This window comes from Anguilla anguilla, chromosome 7 (genome assembly GCF_013347855.1).
Source record: "Anguilla anguilla isolate fAngAng1 chromosome 7, fAngAng1.pri, whole genome shotgun sequence".
Lineage (NCBI taxonomy): Eukaryota > Metazoa > Chordata > Actinopteri > Anguilliformes > Anguillidae > Anguilla > Anguilla anguilla.
In genome coordinates, this window is record NC_049207.1 from 15,584,490 (window position 1) to 15,608,152 (window position 23,663).

The following is a 23,663-nucleotide window of genomic DNA, read 5'->3' on the forward strand; positions in this document are numbered from 1 at the left end:
TTTGAGTAGACTTATTCTCTATGTCTAAGGAAAGTGAAAACCACTTTTGATGCCTCAGATCCTGTGCCATTCAGGAAAAAAAAAAACATAATTTGATTGCGATACATTACAAATGTTCCTTTTGTCTCTCCATTTCCCAGGACATCTGAGGTAGATGCAATCCATCAGCCTCGGCAGCCAGGAAAACCCCCCACCCAGGGGGCCCCTGGGCTCAGTAAGAGCAGGACGGTCGATGCCTTCAGAACAGGCCCAACAGCCAGACAGGCCCCACCCGGGAGGAGCCCATCCTCTCTTAGCCTTTTAGAGTCCTTCTCCAGGCAGGAAGCCAAAGAGGAGACCAGATCCGGCATGTTTTCCTCCAATTTCCTGAGTGGGGCCAACCCCCTCAGCGCAGTGTCCTCTGCCGTAAACAAATTTAGCCTCTTCGGGGATGAGGAGCCAGAGGAGGAGAAAAAGCAGAAAGCTGCCACGCAGCAGGTGGGGAAGCTGGCAGGACAGCAGTCAGGGCCTGCCAAAGCTCCCCCACAGCAACAGCAGGGGCCTTTGAAACAGGGCCAAGGGCCCCCTCAGCAAGGCCCTGGCAAGCCTGGGCCCACGCAGCAACCAGGGCCTCAAGGACCTCTACAGAAGATGGCTCCTAAAGGTGGCCCACAGCAGCAAGGGCCCGCCAAACCGGGACCTCAGCAACAGCAAGGACCAACCAAACCAGGACCCCAACAACAAGGGCTAGCTAAGCCAGGACCCCAACAACAAGGGCTAGCTAAGCCAGGACCCCAACAACAAGGGCTAGCTAAACCAGGACCACAACAACAAGGGCTAGCTAAACCAGAACCTCAACAACAACAGGGGCCTAGTAAGCCTGACCTTTGCCGGGAAGGCCCCCCTGGTGCTGGAGCTCAGTCGGCAGGATCTGCCAAATCTGGAGCACCCATCGAGGGGTCTGGTATTTCAGGGCCTAAGCAGTCACAAGGACCTAGTCCTAAGGCTGCAGGACAAAAATCTACCTGCCCACTGTGTAAGACCACCGAACTCACTCTTCACAGCAAGGAACAGCCGAACTATAACACCTGCACACAATGTAAAACCATAGTGTGTAGCCTATGTGGATTCAGCCCACCAGATTCTGCGGTAAGCTTCTATGACATACACATCATTTCTGCTAACACAAAGTTACCTGTTTTATTATTAATCCTAGTTTTTTACTAAGACAGCATTTTTTTGCTCCTTGTTTGCGGCAAGTATAAACACTATCTCTTAACCCCTTTGCACAGACGCCAAATCTGACCAGTCCTCGCCCATTTTGCTAATGTTCTATTTAAGGCTTTATAACTCCAGATGTAAGCATCACAGAGACTTGGATTTGATTAATTTACATTCATAATTTAAACAGAATTAATATGTATATTTAGCCGCTGAGATTGGTAGTGGAATGGCAAGGTATTCTTACACAAGAATTCTCTTGTTTATTTTGGTATCCAGTGAGCAGCAATTTTCACTGCTGTATTGGCATACCCATGGACAGTTGTTGGCTTTATCTTGTTATGACGGAATACAAATGTTTGGTGGTGAGAGAATACCTTCATAAACTTCCAGTAGATGGTATTGTCCAGTGTATCATGCTTGGGCGGTATAGTAGCAATTGAGACTGCAGGTTGGGGCTACTTAAACGGATGACCTATGTGAAAATGGTGGCACTTAAAAACTCCATATTTGGCATAGTTTGGTTGCTGGGGCACTGAATGCCTGAGTTGAGTAACTCAGGATCCTGGCCTCCTGGTGATTGCATTTCAATGTTTATTATATTTATCACAAAATAGGCATCAGATTTACATATAAGCACCAGTTATTTTTATTGTACTTTTCAACCAAGGAAAAACGTCCAGGTCATCAAGGTAGATAATATGATTTAAAGTATAGTCTAACTGATATTGCCATTAAGCAGGCAATTAATTGGTGCTAAGGTGGGACTGATAGATACTTACATCACCAGGTGAAGATCTGTCTCCTGGGATCTGGTCTAATGTCACACATTCTTACTACTTAGCTGTCAGTGTGCTGACACTGTTCAATCTATGTTATGTGGGTCACAGTTTTTTGTTTTTTACCACATCTCATTTACAACTCTGAGCACAGAGACATGGCACAGGACCCATCAACACTAACCCGTCCATACATGCAATGCAAGCCCTATGGTCTCTGGTAGCAATATTAATAACAGTCAATATAAAGGTTTGATTTAAATTTTTTATGTGGGTGCCATCAAAAATAGTGACAGCTGAAGAACGTCACCACTAACAGCATCCATCTCATTCCTCACATATAACTTAGCCTTAGACTTATATAGGCAAGCTGCTGCACACATGCTTTATGTGCATTTGACAGACTCATCTTTCTTAATTCATAGAGTGATATATAGGAAGCTTCTGAATATGTGCCCTTTTTACAATAACTTATGAAACAGGTAATAAAACTGAAAATATATTGTTTTGAACTAGTTTTTCTGCTAGCTACAATAATATGCAGGTTATATGGTTTGCCTTGGTAATTCACATCATTATTTATGCATTCTATACATATAAAATATTCTACATATAAAAGTGTAAATGTAGTAAGCTGGAACATACTGATAAGGATGCATATTGACGTCCATTTCAGTTGGCGTCCTCCTTTCTTGTACCTTGTAGCCTAGGTAACCACAGTCATTTCCTGTACAGTAGATCTATAATGTTTAAGTGTGAAACAGCAATGGTCACTTTGTTGATGACAATACAATCTAGGCTGGGAAAAAAGAAAAAGAAATGAGCGGAGATCATATGCATGATCAATTTATAATAAAAACACATCAATGGTTTTAGGAGGGTAGTTCAGTCTCAAATCAGAATGTGCTTCATATAAAATGTCATTTTCACTGACAGTGTTTGAGCTGCAGTAAACATCATGATATCATAAATTCCTTATAAGAGCAGTTATGTCTTTCAACAGATGAACATTATGCAATTATCATAATTTATGATTACAGTAAGGTTTTAATTCTGTTCAGATATCCCTTTACATGGGAGGATTTCTATATTCCATAAAATGTACTTTGGTTTGGTTAGCCATTATAGTAATAACATAGCTTTGGACAGCACATGGAATGACTCTTTATTTATTGGATATGTGAATCTGTGACAGGTTGAAGAGTATCTGTCTCTCTTTACTGCTTTTTAAAGAACACTCACAGTTGTTCTCTGAAAATGTATAAGTACAGCAATCAATCTTAAAAAGATAATTTACTGTAAATTATCACTTAATGTACAACATGTCCTTGTAAATATAATTAGAGCTGTGACTTAGTTCAGTATTGAAAAAGAGAAATTGATAAAAGATCATTTATTTTTAATAAATCACATAGAATGAGTTTAGATGTACCTACCAAGGTTACCTAAGGACAGTGGCTATTACAAATCAGTGCCTGGTTTTGGTTTTCACACAAGACTGTCCTGGGTGCCTTTATAACTCTGTGTGCTTACATTCCAGGGGAAGGAGTGGCTGTGTCTGAACTGCCAGATGCAGAGAGCACTTGGGGATGCCCCTGCCCCCCCCAAAATGAAACCCCAGCCGCAGCCCTCCAAGCAGCCCTCTGCACCCGACTCCCCCCAGAAAAAGCAGGCCACTCCAGAAGCGCAGGGCCACGCGTCTGAGGTGGCCAAACCTTCAGAGGCTAAGAAGCCCTCTCCACTGAAGAAGCAGCAGACTTTATCAGATAAAGGGAAGCCTGGAACCCCACCTTCGACCCCTCCAGCTGCGCGTAAAGGGCCTGTCCAAACCCCAGAGAAAGGCACGGGACCCCAGGAGGCACACAAACCATCAGGGACCCAAAGACCTCCAGATCAGCCTGGCCCGACTGGGACCAAGCTGGATGTGACAGACCCCAAGTCAGCTGGTCCTGCTCCGCACACACAAGTGGCTCAACAAACTTCACTAAAACCCACTCAGCAGGAAGAACGACAGCCCCTGGACCAGAAGCCCTCAGGAGGAGCAGTGAAAACAGATCCCAAAGCGGGCCAAATCGTGCAGGAACCAGGGAAATCCCAGCAGCAGATGCCAAAAGGTGGCGCGGGTCCTTCTCCTGCCAAAACTGGACCTCCCGCACAGGCCCAGCCCCCTCCTCAGCCTCCCAAGCAGGAGTCAAGCTTCTTCGGCCTCAGCTTTGGAGGTTTCTCTGAGCCCCCCAAACCTCAGCCCACCACCCCCCAGGCCACAGAGTCGGTGTCAGGGAAGCTGTTTGGGTTTGGCGGTTTCAGCGAAGCGCCAAAGCAGCCCACGCCAGCTCCGCCCACCGATTCCGTCTCTGGCAAGATGTTTGGATTCAGCTCGTCCATCTTCAGCTCGGCGTCCAGCCTGATCACCTCGGCCGTTCAGGACGAGGCTGCTGCCCAGTCCCCTGCCCAGCCCCCTGCCACCTCTAAGGAGCCCACGCCAGCACAGCCCTCTCCCAAGAAGCCTCCGCCAAGCGAGGTCAAACCGTTGGCTGGGCAGAAGCCAGATCAGCCGCAGCAGGCCAAGGCCACACCACCTACCCAGGATAAGAAGGCCACCCCAATGAAAGCGGAGAAACCTCCAGCAGAACCTCCAAAAACGGCGGAACCGTCCCACCCCCCTTCTAAAGCAGCCACGACAAACTGCCCTCTCTGTAAAGTGGAACTGAATGTGGGCTCCAAGGACCCCCCCAATTACAACACCTGCACCGAGTGCAAGAAGACTGTCTGCAACCTCTGTGGATTTAATCCCATGCCTCATCTCAACGAGGTAAGAGAGGCAGATCCGTTCATTATTGCAGGCAAAATGCTCTATTTGTTGTTCCTGTTTACACAGAAGGCTCTTGTCTTCACAGGGTTTGAAAAGTAGGCAGTTAAACAAATCAGTTTGTTTTAGTCCGAATAATTATTATATAATTAAAAATAGCTGTGTTACCTGGTATTTCTTGTGGCATTTTAATGATTAGCCGGTTTTGCCTTTTAGCATTGATTTTTACAGGACTTGTTTCATAATATTATTTTATAGTTTGTTCATTATTGTAATGGTTCTCTTGGTCTTGCCGAAATGCTGATGGATTGTTACATTATTTCTTCTTTATTGAAGGGAAGCCCAGATTTTAATGTTTTGTTGAACAAGTAGAGGTGCGTCGTCTGAGCTCAGAACTGCGGTATTGATCGTGTGTGTCATAACATCAACATGAGTATCTACCTCAGAATAGGGATTCTTTCAAAAAACATTTTACAGTTCAAATTCCTCAGACAACGTTGACAATTGATGTATATGTATTTAAAGAGGAGCCAGCCTAGAACAGTAAAGCTAATTTTAAAGACTTTAAACAACTTTAATTTTGTAAGTGATGAATTATCAGTGCATTTACATGTAGCCTATATGTAATTGCTACAAAAGGAGGAAATGTACAATGACTGCTGTAGGTCCACAACATTACATGCATTATTTTACAACATGTGAGGGTATCTTCCACTTCAGTCTTAGTAATTTTTTTTATTTTTTTTGTATCAAGTTGCCAAAGACTTTTTTTTACTGAAAGTATGCGTGTATTCAGGTGTAAAACTGTGCCTCAAAGAGGGGTTAACCATGCAGGGCAAATATTAGAGCCGAATTAATTAATTACCGATTCATTTATTTTTGTTTAATGCATTGCTTGTCCTGCAGCTCTTTTTTTAAAATGTAATGGGTATTTTTTAAATTACCTTCAGTATGTGTATTGAAAGAAATGAAGTAGAATTTAGTAATTGTTATGTAGTAATAGCATAGGAAGGATATGAGAATAGGTATCATAGGTGCAGGAATGTGACTTTATATATCTAGCTTTATTTAACAGATACCAGTGAATGACAAGGCTTCCACATTGTTTGCTGTGTAAGTACGGAAGGCATTCATTTAAAATGAATTCCAGTAAAAATATTTGTTCTGCCATTTGTGTTGCCTAATGGTTGTAGTGACAGTCACTTGAACTACTGTATGTGGATAAACTATTTTAGTTGCTTCGGCTTGGCAGTAAGGTATTTTTAACTGTAATGGAAGTAAAGCTGAGATATTTACTTGAACATACACACTTCTGCACACTCCCCATACTCCCCAAGGCAAGCTTCCAATGAGGTAAATAGTGCTGGGATCACCAGTGTGTATTTCATCTTCAGGTTCCTCTCTACTATAAAAGCATGGCATTTGATGTTCTGATTCAGTACAGAGTTAGTGTCCTTCTTGGCAAATGTCCTGGGAATCATAGACATGTTGAGTGTTGATCTTTATTGATTTGCATTTTCTGTACACTGAGATGATGACAATAACACAACAGTGTAATCCAAGGTGAGTGTGTATATGCTTACCTCAAATCATGCTAGCAATATTTAGTTTACCCAGGGCTCTCATATCAAATCAAAGGGATGTAAAGTGACCTGCCTCCGATGCAGCACAGTGATATACACAAGCAATGCATTATCAGGGAATGGATTTGTCAGTCCTGTAACAGAATAAGATCATACTGCACCTCTGAGCACTGGGTGGGACATGCTCACATGTGGGTTGCGGTCCTAACAGTATAGCCCGGCAAGTACCTTGGCACAGCAGTAGTAATTCCCTGATCTATTTTGGAAACAGTATGCTGAAGCTGTTAACTGACAAATGGCTAAAACATGACTTTAACTGCCTCTCAGCACACATACCCTAGGTACATCCAGCTCTCTGTGGCATCAAAGATACCTTATCAAATAATAGTCAAGATGGTGGGCTCTATATGCCTGACATTGAAAGTTCTGTTCCTGCAGAACAGCAAAACTAGGGAGGGAGGCTCAGGGTCTCTCGTGATCAATGCTACTTGTCTCCTTTGAAATGTGTCCTAGCTTCTCTCATACTATGGATTTGGCGGTAGTGGGTGGCGGTCGCTGGGATCAGAGTGCAGGTTCTGCTTCCACTAGCTTGTAAACATGCAGCTCTGCTATATGCTGAGTAAACACAAAGCCTGCATATTCAGTTAAATGTGCTCTAAGGGCCTGGTGTGCAGTCAACATGACAGTTCTAACTGTTGCAGTATTGCATGTGATTGACGGTGTGTCTGGAGAGTGGGGACGCTTCCACTTTGAATACATATGGTTTTGTCAGACCTTTGTTGGCATATGTCCAGTTTTAATCTGCCTGTACATACCGTGTGTATCAGCACTCCTGAATTTTCCCTGTCAAACCTAAGGAGAATGCTTTTTCATTTGTAAGAGCATTTATTAAAGATTCACATTCTGTCTTTTTCAGTTAAGCTGAGGCTCAAAATTAAAATGTTTTGCATGTTGGTTTCATCAGTGAAATGGTGTTATATTCTGCTGACATTTGAGAGTTATACCCCAACTCTCTAATGTCACCACACATGTACTAGTTAATTAGACAAGAACCAGCAATCATAACTTCTATTTTCAGGTAGGCAATTAACAAGTAGTTAACAGCATAAATACATTTACATCAGCATATTAATTATACAGTATAGTCAGCACATTTTAGTCATGGAAGCAATATACCAAACATAAATGAATCTTTGGCCTCATCTTTACTGAAGAAAATGTGTAGATATTCTATAAATGTGCAGTAGTTGCTGATTTCTTTTGATCTGTGCACCTCTCAAATAAGAAGGCAATCCATTTCTGTTAAAAATGTGTAGTCATCTGGTTGCAGAGGAACTTCTGGAAAGTAATTGAGCATGGGGTGATTATCCCATGTGTGTTTGCCTCCACTGTACAATGTTAATTATATATGGATTAGTTTGAAAATTATAGTTCTGCCATTCTGTCCATGCTGATTGAGCATTGGCACTGATGAATATGGTTGGCTATGTTAATGTAAACACGTGTGGTTGGATCAAATTAGACACACTCAAGCATTGCACACCCTGGACTAAGATGAATGATTTTCTTAATGCCACTCCGCTCAATGTGGGATGCAAAAATGAATGAGCTTGGCTACTTTTCGGGATCCAGGGTCCTGAACATCCCACACACAGGTGCTCATTAAAAACTGTATTGTTATTAGAGTATTGTACAAGCTTTCTGTTCTGTGCTTCTCTTTTCATAAAAGCTTACACTCGGAGTGAGTCACCAGTACAGCAATCAACCTGGTTATGGACTATTAATCTGCGCTTAACATGTGCATGAAAACACAAAAGGGATTTAAATAGAGTGACAGGAAGCTTGCATTCAAGAGTATTTCTCAAACGGTTTAATTTGAAAGAGGTATGGATGCCATGACACCAAATAGGCTCCTCTTCTTCATTCTTCGGTTATTTTGCTCACTGCTGGTACCGGGATATTCCCCCTAATACATAAAGAGATGTTGTGAGATGTTGCACATTCGAGTTAGCGCACTTTGCGTCTCTATTTCTATAATTCACAGAGCGCTTGTAGTGTATAGGTGTGTCTGACACCATGGAGAACGTTTTTGCAGTTATCTGAGGCAGAAACTTAATTAATTCTCTGTTAATTCTCAGTTCTCAGCTAGACTATAGTCATCTATTGATATTGATGTGTTGACACTTAAAAAGGGAATCCTAATTGAAAAATTTCTGTTGGTAATTGTTGATAAAAATTACAACCATATGAATAGCTTAATGGGTTCAGTATTTTGTCTTTTTTGTTGTTTGGGTTCACATTGTGTTAAACCGTAGACTAACCCTAGCAATGTGCTTTTGTTCTGTACAACATTATCCTTAAATTATTTGGTTTGTCATAGAAGCTTGCAGTTTTCCAGTGACTCTATGATGAGATTGTAATGGAGGCTCCCTATGGAAGCTTATTTGTAGAGGTGTAGTTAGAGTTTCCACTGTCTGAGGCTACGTAGACCATCTCCTGTTGTTTAGGGAGCATGGGTGAAATCTGTGATTTTATTGGTGTCAATGGGGAGAACCCAGCTCTAACCACTGCTTCCATGATGAAGATAAAATATCCTAGATCTCAAGGCTGCAGGTCTCTTGTTCACAATAAAATATGGCAGCAGTTTATTGAGTTGATTGTCATGGCAGAGAAAAAATATTTTATTTGCCTGGAGGAAACTTTATTAAGTATGTAGTCATATACGAACATATTGAAATATCATTGCATTTATTGTGCAGTGAATTACTTTTTACAAATATCAGAACAATTTTCTGTTAATAAAATTTTCTGTAGGTTGTAGATTGAAAAATCTCTGGGATAATCTAATGCAAGGTACCGTGATATGTTGTACACAAAAAGGTCAAATCACTGAATGTGCATGATTCATAAACTGTGGGTGACCTTTAATTTGATGATCGTCGTGTGAGGTGTTGTAAACCACGGAAGGGGTGGAGCTTCCTTGTGTTTTCAGTGACTCACCCATTCAGAATGACGCAGAGAAAACCAGATAGGTTTGAGTGTGTCAGACGTGGATTCATTTGATCATTACATGTTTCAAGAATCCTAATTAACAAGATACCTAAATTTGGTGTTTGTACTGTTTACTCCCACTGGAGTGGGGACACATTCATTTGGTTCAATTTTAGAGATTCACTCTGACTGTTTGCGTGCTAATTGCAACTGCTTCTTTATTTGTGGGCAGTAGTCTGACAGCTAAAAGCATACGTTGGTTTCTTACTTGGAAGCACTCAGCAGGCACTGTATGCAAAAATATTTAGGAGTGGAAAAATGACAGCATATTATTATCACAGTCCATAAATTCAGTTATAGAGGCTTGCATTCCCAGTAACATTGGCTTTTTATTGAGATCATTCGCGGGCTTGGTGTAAGAAAGAGCCAGCAAATTCCTTAGCGGACAGTAGGGACCAATGGCACAGCCAGCAAGGCATTTGCATATTAATGATTGGCATCTGGGAGGACCAATAGTCCAGTAATTAATAATATTAATAATAAGCTGCATACTTCATTTTTACACTCATTTTCACTCCATGTGCTATGTTTGTTATTGGCTCTGTGCAAAATAATGTTCAGTTGCTCATGTACACTTTTTGAAAGTTGACTTTGAAAAATGAATACACTGGAAAATATGGTAACTGGCTGCAGCAGCTGCCTACCTCCCTAGTAATGTGGGCAAGTATTGTTTGGGAGTCTGCCCAGACATCATGAATAAACATTGATCTACGTGTCATGATGGCAGGCATTTAAGCATGCAAGAATGGTGTTTATGAGCTGGTATATTTTCACATAACAGTAATAAGCATTATTGGGGTTGTCTTCTATAAAAACTTAAAAAAAATAATAATAAATAAAATAAAAAATAAAATAATATTATTATTAATAATAATAATAATAATAATAATAATAATAATAATAATAATAATAAATAATTTTGGGGGTTACTGCTTGTTTTCAGGTAGCTGTCCCACTCGAAAATACAGGTGGATGTTCAGTTGCTGATTTACACATGGCCATGTAAGAGCAGTCCTCCCTTTCGAGGCTGAGGTGCTCCATTAATTTGATAGAGGTTGTGTAACAGCATTACAATGCTGGGAGCTGCTCTACAAAGTTCAGGCCAAAGCGGGGACACACAGGAGGCAGGGACGCAGAGACGAGCCGCATCAGGGCAGTGGCACCTGACACACCCGCATGAGCACCGTGTCTCGGCCATCTTGGCTCCTGGCGCTGCTCTGTGGGGGTCCTGTTCTTCCGACAGCCCCTCATTCTCAGCCAGCCATTGTCACACCTGCATCTGTGGCTCAGAGTGAAATAATGTGTTATGTATACTATATACATACAGACGTGTGGCAAATTAAAGAAAAAAACAACATAAAGTGTCTTGGGTAGGGTGTTGGGCCACCAAGAGCTGCCAGAACAGTTTCAATGTGTCATGGCTCATATTCTGCCCATCTCTAGAACTCTACTGGAGGGATGAAACATCATTCTGCTAAAAGATATTCCCTCATTTGGTGTTCAGGTGATGATGGTGGAGACTGTCTATCACATCGGTCCAAAGAACTCCCACACATGCACTCGCCCACTTGTTGAAAATATGGTGAAGGAAGACACATCTGACCATATCACTTTTTTCCACATCTCTGTAGACCAGTGCCTATGGTTTTTGCACCACTGAACTCTCAAATGTGCATTTGTCTTTGTAATGAGGGGTTTATGCACTGCAACCCTACTATAATATCCCTCTCTATGCAGTTGTCAATGGACTGTTCTTGCTGACACCGTCTGATCACGTCCTGCATTGACATTCTCAGTTATCTGAGAATGCGTTGCTCTTCTGTTTTTCCTTACATATCGCACTAATGTACATCGAATGTCGAATGTGCGCTTTCAACCACAATTTCCAACCCTATTTACTGATGTCTTTCCCATAGATCTAAATGCAGATGCCACTTCAGTCACTGTTCCTATTGAAACACTAGCCAGTAGTGCAGTCTTTGTGACTGAAGTGCCTGCATAAGAGCCCCAATAATAAACCCTCTTTCAATCTTGCCATCTTGATCCAAAATCGAGGTCAACTTGGCCTGTTCAGCATTTTTAAACATGCTACAGAGCACAATAGGATGTTAATTGCTTGATTGTATTATGCAGTACACCTGTATGGAAGCATCTGCATTTGTTATGTTTCTCCACTCATTTATTCAGGTTTTTCCTTTAATTTTGTTACTCGTCTGTATGCATGTCTGTATATACATGTCTATGTGCATATTGTCTGAGTGGAAGTCTGTGAGCTGAAAATAGACAGGGCAGAAATCTTTCCTATAAACTGGTCATTCTCCTTAGCATGTTATTTGATTAACAAATGTGGCAATTATCCAAATAACTCTTGCCCATTGGCAGGTAATTATATTTCTCATAAGTGTGTCAAGCTGTGGAATTGTATTTTCATGTCACATTAGAATACTGAAATGAGAAGACAGAGCCAATTAGTAAAATCAATCTAGTTACTTAAATAGGTCAGTTTCATAGTTTTGAATTTGAGTTTTGAAGAATCTTTGAGTGAAAAATCCCATATGGCCTAAGAATCTGTTACAAGATCTGTGAATTTTTATCCGCATTTAAATATGTGTTAAGTAACTGTTGTTCACGTCAATGTTTTCTACTTCTGACATTTTAAATCCTTGGCATGCCTCAGTATCGGGCATATAGAATGAAGAATTATGAAATGCCATAAAGAAATTAGGAAAATAATTAGTCACTGATTGGTACGGATTATTCTGCTAATTATATTTTTCATTGTTCATAGAGCAAAATAAATGAAAACTGGTTGAGACCAATTAAATTATGATTAAAGTATTCTCATTTCTCCTATGTCCATTTCAGAAGCTGCTCATTGGCCCATGTTAATTTGTGTGTGTGTGTGTGTGTGTGTGTGTGTGCGCGCATGCATGTGTATGGGTATGTATGTATTTGTGTGTGTGTGTATGTGTGTGTAGGCGTGTGTGTTTGAGTGTGTGTGTGTGTGTGTGTGTGTGTTTGTGGGTGTGTGTGCATGCAGGATGACCCTAGTCACATCTCATATGTCATATTGTGGTGATGTACGCTTGACTGGCCACATTTTGTCCTTAAATGAAAGCACTAAATGAAATGTGCTGCTAATATTCAGTGGCATATCCGTGTTGATATTTATTCCCCGGCCTGGTTCAACAGGACAGCTACAGTATTTGGTTTTGTGGATATATCATTGCTGCATTCCCTTCTAATAATAGATAGTGTCACGATTATATTGTATGTTTTGTATTTTAGAAAAAAAATGCAACTCAACTCACCACCGGTCTCTTAAAACATGCCATTAGTTTAATAGGAATGTGCTCTTGCGATATCCCTCAAAATTCATTTCCAGAAAAAAATGCTGTGTAATAGAACGTGGCGTATCGTAATTTCAATAATGTCATTTTTCATTGATAGCGCAACATTTAAAATTTTAAACCGACCCACTTTCACGTACTCAGCAGTGTGCGTGCGTGTGCTGCCGCGAGCTCCGTGATATACGCGCTCGCCCCACGCCGCGGCACGCAAAATGGCACGTTCCATTCCTGAGACAGATTTACGATCGGGCTCGGCCGCCCCCTGCACACTGTTATTGAAAAATAATGGCCGTGCGATGGCCTTACGTAATTCACTGCCTGCTGCCTGCCGCAGGGCGCTGAGCTAGCGCCGAGCGGTGCGTCGTTCCGCCAATGGCTGACTGCTAGATGGAGAACACGCGTGTCCTTTGGCCGGAACAAAGAACGACACACAAGAGCATGTCTTACCTCAGGGGGTTTCGACCTCCAGATAAAGAAGATATTATTATAGGATTACGGCAGCAGTTTATTCATTTCTTTGTTTACTTATGTATTTGTCTGTTTATGTATTTACTGATGCATGTATCTATTTATTTATTTATTTTGCGATTCAAAGCCCCTTTGAAGGCAGAGAGAGCGTGTCTGCCCCTGTCTGACTGACACAATCTTTTATAACGCATAAAAGGAGTGGTATTTTTAGCGAGGTACAGTCGCTGGCTGCCAGTGAGGTGCCGGAAGCCAGTCCTGTCCTGCAGATCCCCTGTGACTCACTAGGAACGCAGTCAAAGCCAGCGCGCGTGTGGGAGCTTTTGTCGTCTGGGTCAAAGGAGCATCTCCGCATTTTCAGCACCGGTGTTTGAAATTTCATCGCCGTCATCTCGCGTTGGCTTTCGTCTGTGATGAAAGGAAGCTAGCCGAAGGCTAATGTTTGCAGTTTGCATGTAAATAATGGATACCTTTTGTTTTGGAGGGGACAGTCAAACCTAAACTGTTCTCATAGGATATAATTAATATGTATGGCTTGCCAAACTACACATACCACATTACAGCCCCTATTTTTGTTTTACAAAAATATATTACTATGCTGATAAATTCTAATGGCTAGAGGTTTTTTTTTTTGCTGCTGTGATGTATCTCAGTGAAGCAGTTTGTTGTCTGAAAAAGGACTTCTGATCATCTTGACAGGAAAATGAATCAGAAGGAGAATCCTGGTTTAAATCTTTACTTTAAAAGAAAACCATCTTTGGTCATGAATTGAATTATTTTTCTTCATGAATTAAGTTATCTTCAATCATGAATCAGATGATGTATGTGCCTCAATGTCTGCTTTGATCATAGCACAAGTTACCATTGATAATGAATTGAGTTTTCATACATCAGTCAAGAATCAAGATGTCCTTCATTATGGATTCAGTTATCTTTCATTGAGAATGAAGTTATAATTGTATTTGTATTCAGTCATGAATCAAGGGAGCTCCAAACAGAGGCCCTGGGGTAATGCGACCATGTCACTTTCCCAGTTTGCCTGAGAAGATAATTATTTCCACTGGATCATTCATTTCTAAACAAAGCTTATATTATTTAGCTTAGCATTAACTACAGACAGTTCCAAGGTGACATTTTACTCATTCTATTCCTGAGTTATTGTGGTTTTGTTTGCAAGGACTTTGTAACATCCGGTAAGACATTTTTGATTTTAAGTATTATTATTTTTGCAACATTTTATTTGGCAGATGCTTTTATCCAAGGCAACGTGCAATAAGTGTATACAGAAGGTCACTGGAACAACTACAGAACATGGATCAGATAAGGTACAATTCTCATAAGGTATCAGTTATCCATACTGTAGTCATGAACATCAAGTCTAATTCACATAGTAAGCATAGGCTAACTCAGTAAAGCTACGACAAGTCATAAACTAGAAGTGAGGCATGATTACAGGGGTATGATAAAGAGCTACAACAGTACATTATATGTACAGCTATGTCTGAGAGAAGAGTCTCATCCGTTTTGTTGATCAGCATGTAGCACCTGCTGATTTTTTTCACTCTTACCTCAAAATCATCAGACACAGCAGTGAAGTATCACAGTTATTTTCAGTTTTCTTAAAAATGCTTTTGTTTTAGCATTTAAACCAATGATGCTATTTTTGCTTGTAGGTTTTTATTACTGTTATTGCGCTGAAATGCTTTTAGTTTCCATTATTTGGAGTGTAATTATTTTCATAACTACAAAATATTCCTTAAGATTTCACATTTACATTGAATAATTTGTATCTCTATTTCTGTAAGATCTAAGGAAACTGGCCATGAGTCCAGAGAATTACACAGACTAAGGCCAGTAGTCAGTGGATTTCTTTATCGTTTAATTAAATGTAATCATGTTTTTCTTTACTTCAGAATACATACAACACTGTGAGTTATCTCCTATAATGAATGAAACATGCTTTGCAAGAATGTATGGTATTTGTATACCTTTTTTTTTTTAGATATTTTGGTCAAACTGGTTATGTTAGCTGTGATTTGTAAGGCTACTGAAATACCACACTCAGTGCTGAGGCCCACAGTCATTAAGAGGTGTTCTAGCATTTAGGCTGAGCCAGAGACTAGAGATTTTGTGTATATAAGCAACCGTGACAGATACTGAAGGAGCACTAAAAATAGTTCTGGAAGAAAAACGAGAGAAAAGTTACCTGACGCTGAATCAGCAGTATTCTCCTTCAGCTGCTTTGAAGCACTGAGGTTCTGGGAGGCATTGGGCCTGTGGTAATGAGGCCTCACTCCTGCCATTTTTATAAGCAGTGAGCTTAATTAGTTTAAAATGCACTCCCATGTTGACACTGCTACCTCAATAAAAAGACACTATTCAGGGAAAAGGAAGACAGCTTGCTCAGAAGTCGTTTATCCCTCATGTTTAGAATACGATGCAGTTATTAATGAATAACTACCTTTTTGTACAACATTTGCCATTATTTGCCACTATTTGCAATTTGCACACACACACACACACACACACACACACACATACAGAAAACACAGCACAGTTACAAAGCGAGACGTGTGTTAACAGTTTTTTAATCATTGGAAAAAGTGACTTATTTTGGTGTGAATCACCCACTTTTTTGTGTGAACTTGTGATTCACACAATCACACAATGATCACTTTTTGTCCTTTGTACTCTTTTTGTGTTCTTTTCTGTAGTAATATGAATTACCAGTGAATGCAACAAGAGAAAATGTTCTGAATACCAGTGGCCAGCTTCAAAAAGAAAACAATTTTGAGTGATAAAATATTTGAGGTTTGGCCTCATCAATGCCCGAACTGTGTGCGTGTCTTTCATCAAAGGCTCAGTGATTTGCCATTTGTCATACGGGTGAGGTCAGAGGCCTGCGTTTTGTTGCTAAAGCAGAGCACTCTGCTTATTACAGATCAGGACTCTCTGCTATCATAGGAGCCTGATTTATTGAGATGCCCGTCTTGGGGGCCGTTGAAAATCCAGTATATTAGTCGGCAACAGCTGTTGCCAGGAGTACCTGCCAGGAAATCAATAAGGTGCCAACACACATTCTGCTGGAACAGTGAAACAATGGGGCAACATTGCACAAATAGGCATCATTTAAGTCATTTTTCAGATGATAATTAAATTCAGACTTTGCCAGTGTTGTCTGACCATGTTGAATTCTCAATGCCTCTTGCTTGATAAACAGAAAAAAATAATCTCCTCAGATATTTCCGTGACAGCCATGATGGTTCTTGTAATTTGGCAATTCAAGTATGGCTTAAGGCACTGGACAAATAATAAACGCTATATTTTTGTCCAAGTAATTGAGTCAATAAATAACACTGCAAGACACTTTCAGAAGAAAGAAAATGTGTTGATACAATATATGTATTTATTTGTGCAATGCAATTCATGTGTTATGACAGATATGGATCAGCTGTTAAAGTACAACTAATCCATAGATATATGAAATGCAATTAAGTGTTCAATACACAAGGGCAAAAGTGCAATCACTTTTGACTGATGATTTTTTTTCTCACAGTAGCAGTTTTTGCTAAACTCAGATTATTTCAGATTTTCCTGATTTTTAAACAATTATACTCCTCCTATACGGAAGCAGTATTGAAAGGAAGCAGTAATTAAGTGTGTTAAAGTATCTAAATAGAGAAAATATTATCCTGACAGCTGCCTGTCGTGATTTTTTTTGGCCTATTTTTCTCGTGATTTTTTAAAGATTTTAACATCGTAAAGCCCTATACCTTCAGAGTGCATGTCCATCCATACAGTTTTGCTTTACTTTGTTCGAATAATATAGAAGTGTGAGGCATTGTTTTCAACTGATGGACCATTAGAAAGCTGACAAATAGCTAGGGAAAGTACCTTCACTACTTGGTTCCTCCAGAAACTGGTGTTTGTGGGTGGGGAGATTGAGTATTTACAATGTCTACCCCAGGGCTTGTGATTGAGTGTGTCAGCTTTGATTTCACTGTCTGCTGTCATCTTTGTTCTGAATGGTTTATCTTAAGCTCATGGCAGCTACAGACAGGAAAAAGAAGCAAATTCTGTATAAATCACCAAATCTATGTGTAGTGGGGTATGGTGACTGGGTGTCCCAGAGGGTGGAAGCAAGGTAGGTAACTTGATTTTTTTCAGGCATGAAATACCCTGGTTTTAGTGATTGAATGAGCATGCTGTGATAGGGCAAAAGTTGAATATTCTCTGCTCATACCGGAAATGACCTTGCCCAGCTACCTTGCAGTCATATGTCTATCATGTGAAAATGTTTGCCTATAGGAAGCCTAAAGCTAGCACCACAGTTAAAATAGACACCATCCCCTGTGCTCTTCTCCCTGGGCCCTGTGGCCTTTACACGGTGCCTTTAATTAAAGAAAATAAATGGCTGTCAGCCAAAGAGCAGATTCTCCTCTCACCCTCTCCTGAAAACCAGGGCTGTAGGCATGAAAAAGCAAATGCTTACTCGTGTTGCTCCTTTTTTTTGCCAGAGGAAAATGTTGCGTTTCAGTCACGGAACTGAACCAGCATTTAGTAGCCTTCCTGTCGCATTGTGAAGGGCAACACATAATTGGTCATCTGAAATATCACAGAGCAACAAGGCACACAATGTTCCTTACCTGCATTTATTAAATAGCCGGGATGCTGAAAAGATGTTGCCGACCAGCTCAATCGGAGAAGGGAACTGTTCATCGATGTTAGATTAGAACATACAGATTTGTCTTTAAACATAGGGGAGGTGACTGAGATGAGAAACACGCATTTCATGTTTGTTGAGGAGAATGCAAGTTAACTGACGTGGGATGTTTTTGGATCTTAAATTGAGGAGTACTTGAGATGAGATCCAGGTCAAACACTGTCGAGCTATTAGCATGTTTCATCCCATTGTTTATTAATAACTCCCAGGGCTCTGTTGGACCATGGAGGGCTTGATTTGGCAGTGGCGGCAGGATGGCGGCTCGTCGTGGGAGAATTATGGAAATGAAGTACTGATTATGATGAGCCTCTCACCGTGGGATCACTGTAGGGTGACTGAATTGATGAAGCTCGGTTCTTAAGTTCCAGGTTAAATCCAGAGAGAGAGGGAAAGTGGGGGAGAGAGAGAAAAAGAGAATGAGAAAGAATGAGTGGAAGTAAAAGGAAAGGGCAAGAGAAGAAGGAGCAAAGGGAGGTGGAAACTGAATGAGCAAAAAGCGTAGGAGCAATGAAGAGAGAAGGAGAGGTAGACAGAAAGAAAGAAATGAGTGCAGAAAAAGGTGGTAATTCATTTCAAACCGCTCCCACTTACCTCTGTCTCTAACCCCTGCTGGTCACCAGATCAGCTTGTCCACCAGCTGGTTGTTTGTGACATGCTCAGAATTGATCCCTTTAATGGAAGAGCAGCTGTTTCCTCCTGTTGTTTGATCTGAATTAGTCCCAGTTCCAGTTCTTTCCCTTCTGGTGTTCAGATGCTTATTAATGCATCATGGCCACAAAATTAATCTTCTCCACAAAAATGAGAATGTTGCGTTACACAGCACTTTGTAACATATGGTGACAGACAAGGCACTATTACAATGTATTTTCAGTGAGATGATGTTGGTAGAAGTCACTGGAAGTAATCTGATGTGGTTTAATGGATCACTTGATTCAATTAGTTTCAAATGGAGCAACTAACTTCTAAAAAATGTTAGTTGAAAGCATCAGTATAATACACATTGCAGTAAGAGACACAATTATCCATGCATAAGTCTTTGATTTGATTTAGGTACGCACTTGTAATCACATAATATTTAGCCCAGTCCTTTAACCTGGTACGGCTTTTGTTGCTAGTAACAGAAAAATATGTCTTCCACTGCTAAATCACGATTCAGGTTTTTTTTTTCTTTTTAAGTATAGAAGAGAAGAGTTGTCAATGGAGGGAAGAGACTATATTTAGCCTGTGCTGTGAAAGCTTTGGTACTTTATCTTCACAAACATTGAGACAAGGCCTCCCCATGGGTGGAAGGGCTTTTTTCTGAACAGTCACAGAGAGACCTACATTAAGTTTTACAGAGGGCCCAGTGATATCTCCCTTGCATCACTGCCTAGTTGTTCTCTATCAGAGTTGCACCGATGAGGTTGTTTTGTAGATATAATTGTCCATTATGAATCCCAAGTCATTTATATTGCTATGCTGACAAAGCCTGTTAATCTCTATTAGGCAATACACATTACATTCAAAAGTTCACATTTTACCCCTTTGTGACATGTACACTCAGCTTCATTTGGAGACTGTTGAATGATTCAGTTAATATGAGTTGGTGCATTAGGTCCAACATTTTGATTCATTGTAAACAAATTTGGTTTCAAAATTCATCGTTGACCCACTTTGAAAGCAGATTACTCTAAATTATTTAGTGAAGGAGAAAGAAATACCCACTCGTAAGAATCAAGTTCAGGGTCAAAATCAATACACCGTTTTATGTTGGTGAGCTGGAACATAATGAAAGGAATCTCTGCAGGGAATGATACTGCTTCTATTCCTGTATCTCTTTTTGCCAGTTGCATGCTAAATATAGCCGAATGTCTTTGTGTGAATTCTTAAAATCTATTTAGCACCCACTTCAGTTGAAATCAATAAGAATTATTTTTCAAGAAAATGTTGAAAGATCAGACAAACAATGAACATTTGATGCAAACACAGAATTGATTGTACCTGTGTGTTTAGTATTTTTATGCAGTTGTATTATTATTATTACTGCATTTAATTATTTTCATCAGCGCATTCACTGCAAAAGCTGCCATCCTGAGTATGTCTGTTAAAATTTTTTTAAAGTTTTATGACAGCACTCTGGATAAATTGTGGATGTTTTCCCCAAGAAAAATAATGCAAATTAAACATTTCACATATTTACCGAGAGACACTAACCCACATCTTCTACTGTAGTTTTCATTTGGCCTGTGCATATAAATAATATAGGCCCTAACTGTCATCAATGCAGAAAGTAAAGTTAATTAACTGTGATCAAAGCTGAAAAATATCTATTTGTCTCTCAAAGTGATTGTTTATAATCAGGCAGAATAACTTGCTAATACATTCACTTGTTTTTGCTGTTCATTGTTTTCAGGATTACATACTTGTCAGCAAGTGCTCTTGCTCATTGAAATCTTCACTACATTGTCCTTTTTTCTGAAAAGCAAAATTAAGAAAGTATAATGCTTTATTTTTCTTTTCTATAACCACACGAGTTACTGGTTGTTAACATCAACAGTATTTCTTGTATAAAGTACATGCTGTCAAATTTAATGACAATGGCATCAATTTTGAAATAAAAAGAGGCCCCAGACTATTTGTGGTTTCTTTTGTTTACCTCTATTCCAGACATTTCCATTCTATGGTCTCCCTCCCATCCAAGGCATGATAGTGAACTAAGTTTCCCTCCTAGTGAGGGGAAAAACTATCACTTATGGGGTAATAAAACCGCTCAAAGATAAGGCAGTGGTTACTTAATCACCATTTGATTTGTTGGTCCCTATGCAAGGCCCACTAATGAAAAGGACAGAGAGACATTAAAACAACACTTTCTCAATGCACCACATGGCTATGAAATGTCGCCCATAATTCAGAGCTCCCTGTGCACTTTGTCCATTATGGCTGGTTGTCACCGGCTCTGCAGAGGCTAATAGAGCATGCACTGTGGCCTTGAATTGAAAGGGCTGAGCCAGGGGTCCTGAAGGGCTGCAGGTTTGCAGGTATTTGTGGTTACCTTTCAATCAGCAGTCAATAAGACTGAGAATAAGATGGATTCTTTAGCCAATGAATGTCTTAAATGAATCACTGGTGCCGAAACACACCAAAACCCAGCAGACCCTGAAGCTCTCAATAACTGAATCCTGACCCGTGGTCTAATCACTCTGCCTTTTACAGATCACTGCATTTTGTAGAATACAGATCATACATGCACACAAACACTCACGTGTTCCCAAACACGTCAGGTCCTTAAATCTGAGTCATACAATGTCGTCAGTGAGTTGTCCAGAATAATGCTTCTGTTAATTGAAGTAGCACCAGTAATTCAATCATGTAGGTACATGTAAAGCACAATGATCAGTGTTAAATCAATAAGGACCACATTTATCTGTTAGAGTGTAACCTATACTATCACTGCACATTTTATAATTAAAATATGGCATATTTGAACATGATTGCATTATTTTTCCTATATCATGACATTCTGTGGGGCTTTTTTGACTAGCATATTGCAATGCATAGTTCAGATGGCACCAAACTGCAGTGGGTATGCGTATAATTTTGTTTGTGTGTGTGTTTGTGTGTGTTTATAAATCATGATTTTGCACACCATTAAAGGTTTTTCACTTGTTAATGTATTCTGTGCAATGCATCATTGTAATAGAAAATATGTGCAAGATAAATATGACCTGTGAAGTAACTCAACCTCAATACAAGTCTGACATCTACTAATCTGGAAAATGGTATCATGAAACATAATTAAGCAAAGAACAATTATTTTGCTAGAGATGTAAGATGACCATAATTGAACTCAATTATTTGGAAGTACAGTATAATTAGCTGAGAGAGGATATCATCATTACGCTATTATTCTTTGTATCACCATCATTCGCATGCTCAGAGAAAGCAGGGACATGGAGGTAATGCAGGTCGCCCATATTAATGAAAGTCAGCAAGACTTGCTATTAATCTGTAATGTCTAGTGCCATTATTGTGTTCTCCCAAGCTAAAGCATGTCTTTCACTTGAGGGGTTTTCAAATACATTATACAAGAGATTATTTATTTATTTAATACTGGAAACAGATGTGGGAAATCCAGGTTCAGAAAGTAAAAGTCCTCTCCAGTATTTTGGCCCAATCACCTGGTTCTGCTAATTAGCATAATTCTTCAGCCAACAGGAAGAATTAAAAACGTCTTTGTGTATGCACAGCTCTAGAGAAATGTGCATGCCAATGGGTTTTGTTAAAGTTTACTGGTGCCCTGTATAGTTCACCAGCTCCACAGTTAATTCTCTTGAGTGTTCCATAAGCTTCAGCTACAAAAGAATAAATAATGTTGTCAATAGCATGTCAAATCTCCAGGCCTTACTGCTGGATACAACATACAGTGAAAAATATTTGTGCTTCCTGTAATGAAAAATATGTGGTGCTAGGCCTAAAAATGTACTTTATTGAAAAGGCTGAAGAAAATCAGGTTGTGTCAAGCCCGTAAATTTGTGATTTAACAATATCTAATATATAATTCCATATATGAATTAATGGAATGTGAAATGTTTCTGACTTTATCAACAACTTATACAGCATATCCCCATTCAGCATTTCAGTCTCTGAGCAGTGTCTTTTGATTCCGGTGCATGGATTGTCGCATTGGTCAACTTCAACACGCTTAATGCCTTGCACTTCTATGGTATCTAATAAGCTAGGTTGTTATTTGGGCATGGACTGACCAAATGAAGGGTAATTTACAAGTCAATTAAGTAACATAAAGGCCACAAAAATCTAAGATGTGAAAAATATGCACAAATATTATGCTGTGATCTGAACTGCTGGAGTAATTGACTTTTTGAGAAAATGCCCCATTAAACATTTCTGTGCCTCAAATATATAATTCTCTCTTTGTGTGGCACAGGTTGTACCTACATAATTTGTTTTTCAGTTTTCATGGCCAACTCGCAGTGAACTGAGAGGAAAATGTGTGTTTATAAATAAGAGTGGGGAAAAACATCTCCAAGAAGTACATGCTTGAAATGCTTGATTGTGCAGGACTATGCTTCAGATGCTTGATTGTGTGTGATTACAATCAGGCATTAATCATTCGCACTGATTTGTCATATACAACGTTGTGTTTTTTCTCAAACCAATTTTCCTTATTTTGTTGGTTTTTCAGCTTGTATTGAGAAACAAGTACAAGCTTGTTCAGTTGAAACATATTCAACTTTTAACACCTTTTGTGCCTCTTCCTGTTTTGCAGAAAGAGTGGCTTTGTTTGAACTGCCAGACACAGAGGGCCCTGGCTGGTCAGCTGGGGGACATGCCTCCACCAATGCCTGCACCAACAAAGCAGCCTGCACCCACAAAGATTCAGGCCTCTCCTGTGAAGCAATCAGTAGTGCAATCAGCTGAGCCGGTCATCTCAGAACCCAGCCCACCAAAACCTGCACCCATTGAACAAAACACAGTGAAGGCTGAGCCCGCTGCCCCTGCCAGTCCTGCCATTGCTCCTAAGCCTACCACTTCCTCTCCTGCTAAGCAACCAACAAGGTCGGCCACAGATGATCAGACGCCACTCCAGGAACCTGCGGACATGGCTCGGACTGTTGAAATAATAGAAGAGGCAAAGAAAGCTGAAACAGTAATCGAGAAGGCCAAAATGGAGCCTGCAGAAGAAACTAAGGTTAGCTCTGTGGT

The 23,663-nt window shown here is 40.1% G+C and overlaps 1 protein-coding gene across 14 annotated transcripts in view; it reads left to right on the top strand.

The window, feature by feature from the left end:
• Positions 1–23,663, top strand: part of pcloa (piccolo presynaptic cytomatrix protein a) — a 77,667-nt gene that overhangs the window by 2,212 nt on the left and 51,792 nt on the right. For all 14 annotated transcript variants that reach the window (XM_035425475.1, XM_035425476.1, XM_035425482.1 and 11 more), the window contains exons 2-4: positions 141–1,128; positions 3,520–4,791; positions 23,227–23,649. In XM_035425475.1, coding sequence (XP_035281366.1) covers positions 141–1,128; positions 3,520–4,791; positions 23,227–23,649 — 2,683 coding nt within the window. The remainder of the gene's footprint in view (positions 1–140; positions 1,129–3,519; positions 4,792–23,226; positions 23,650–23,663) is intronic.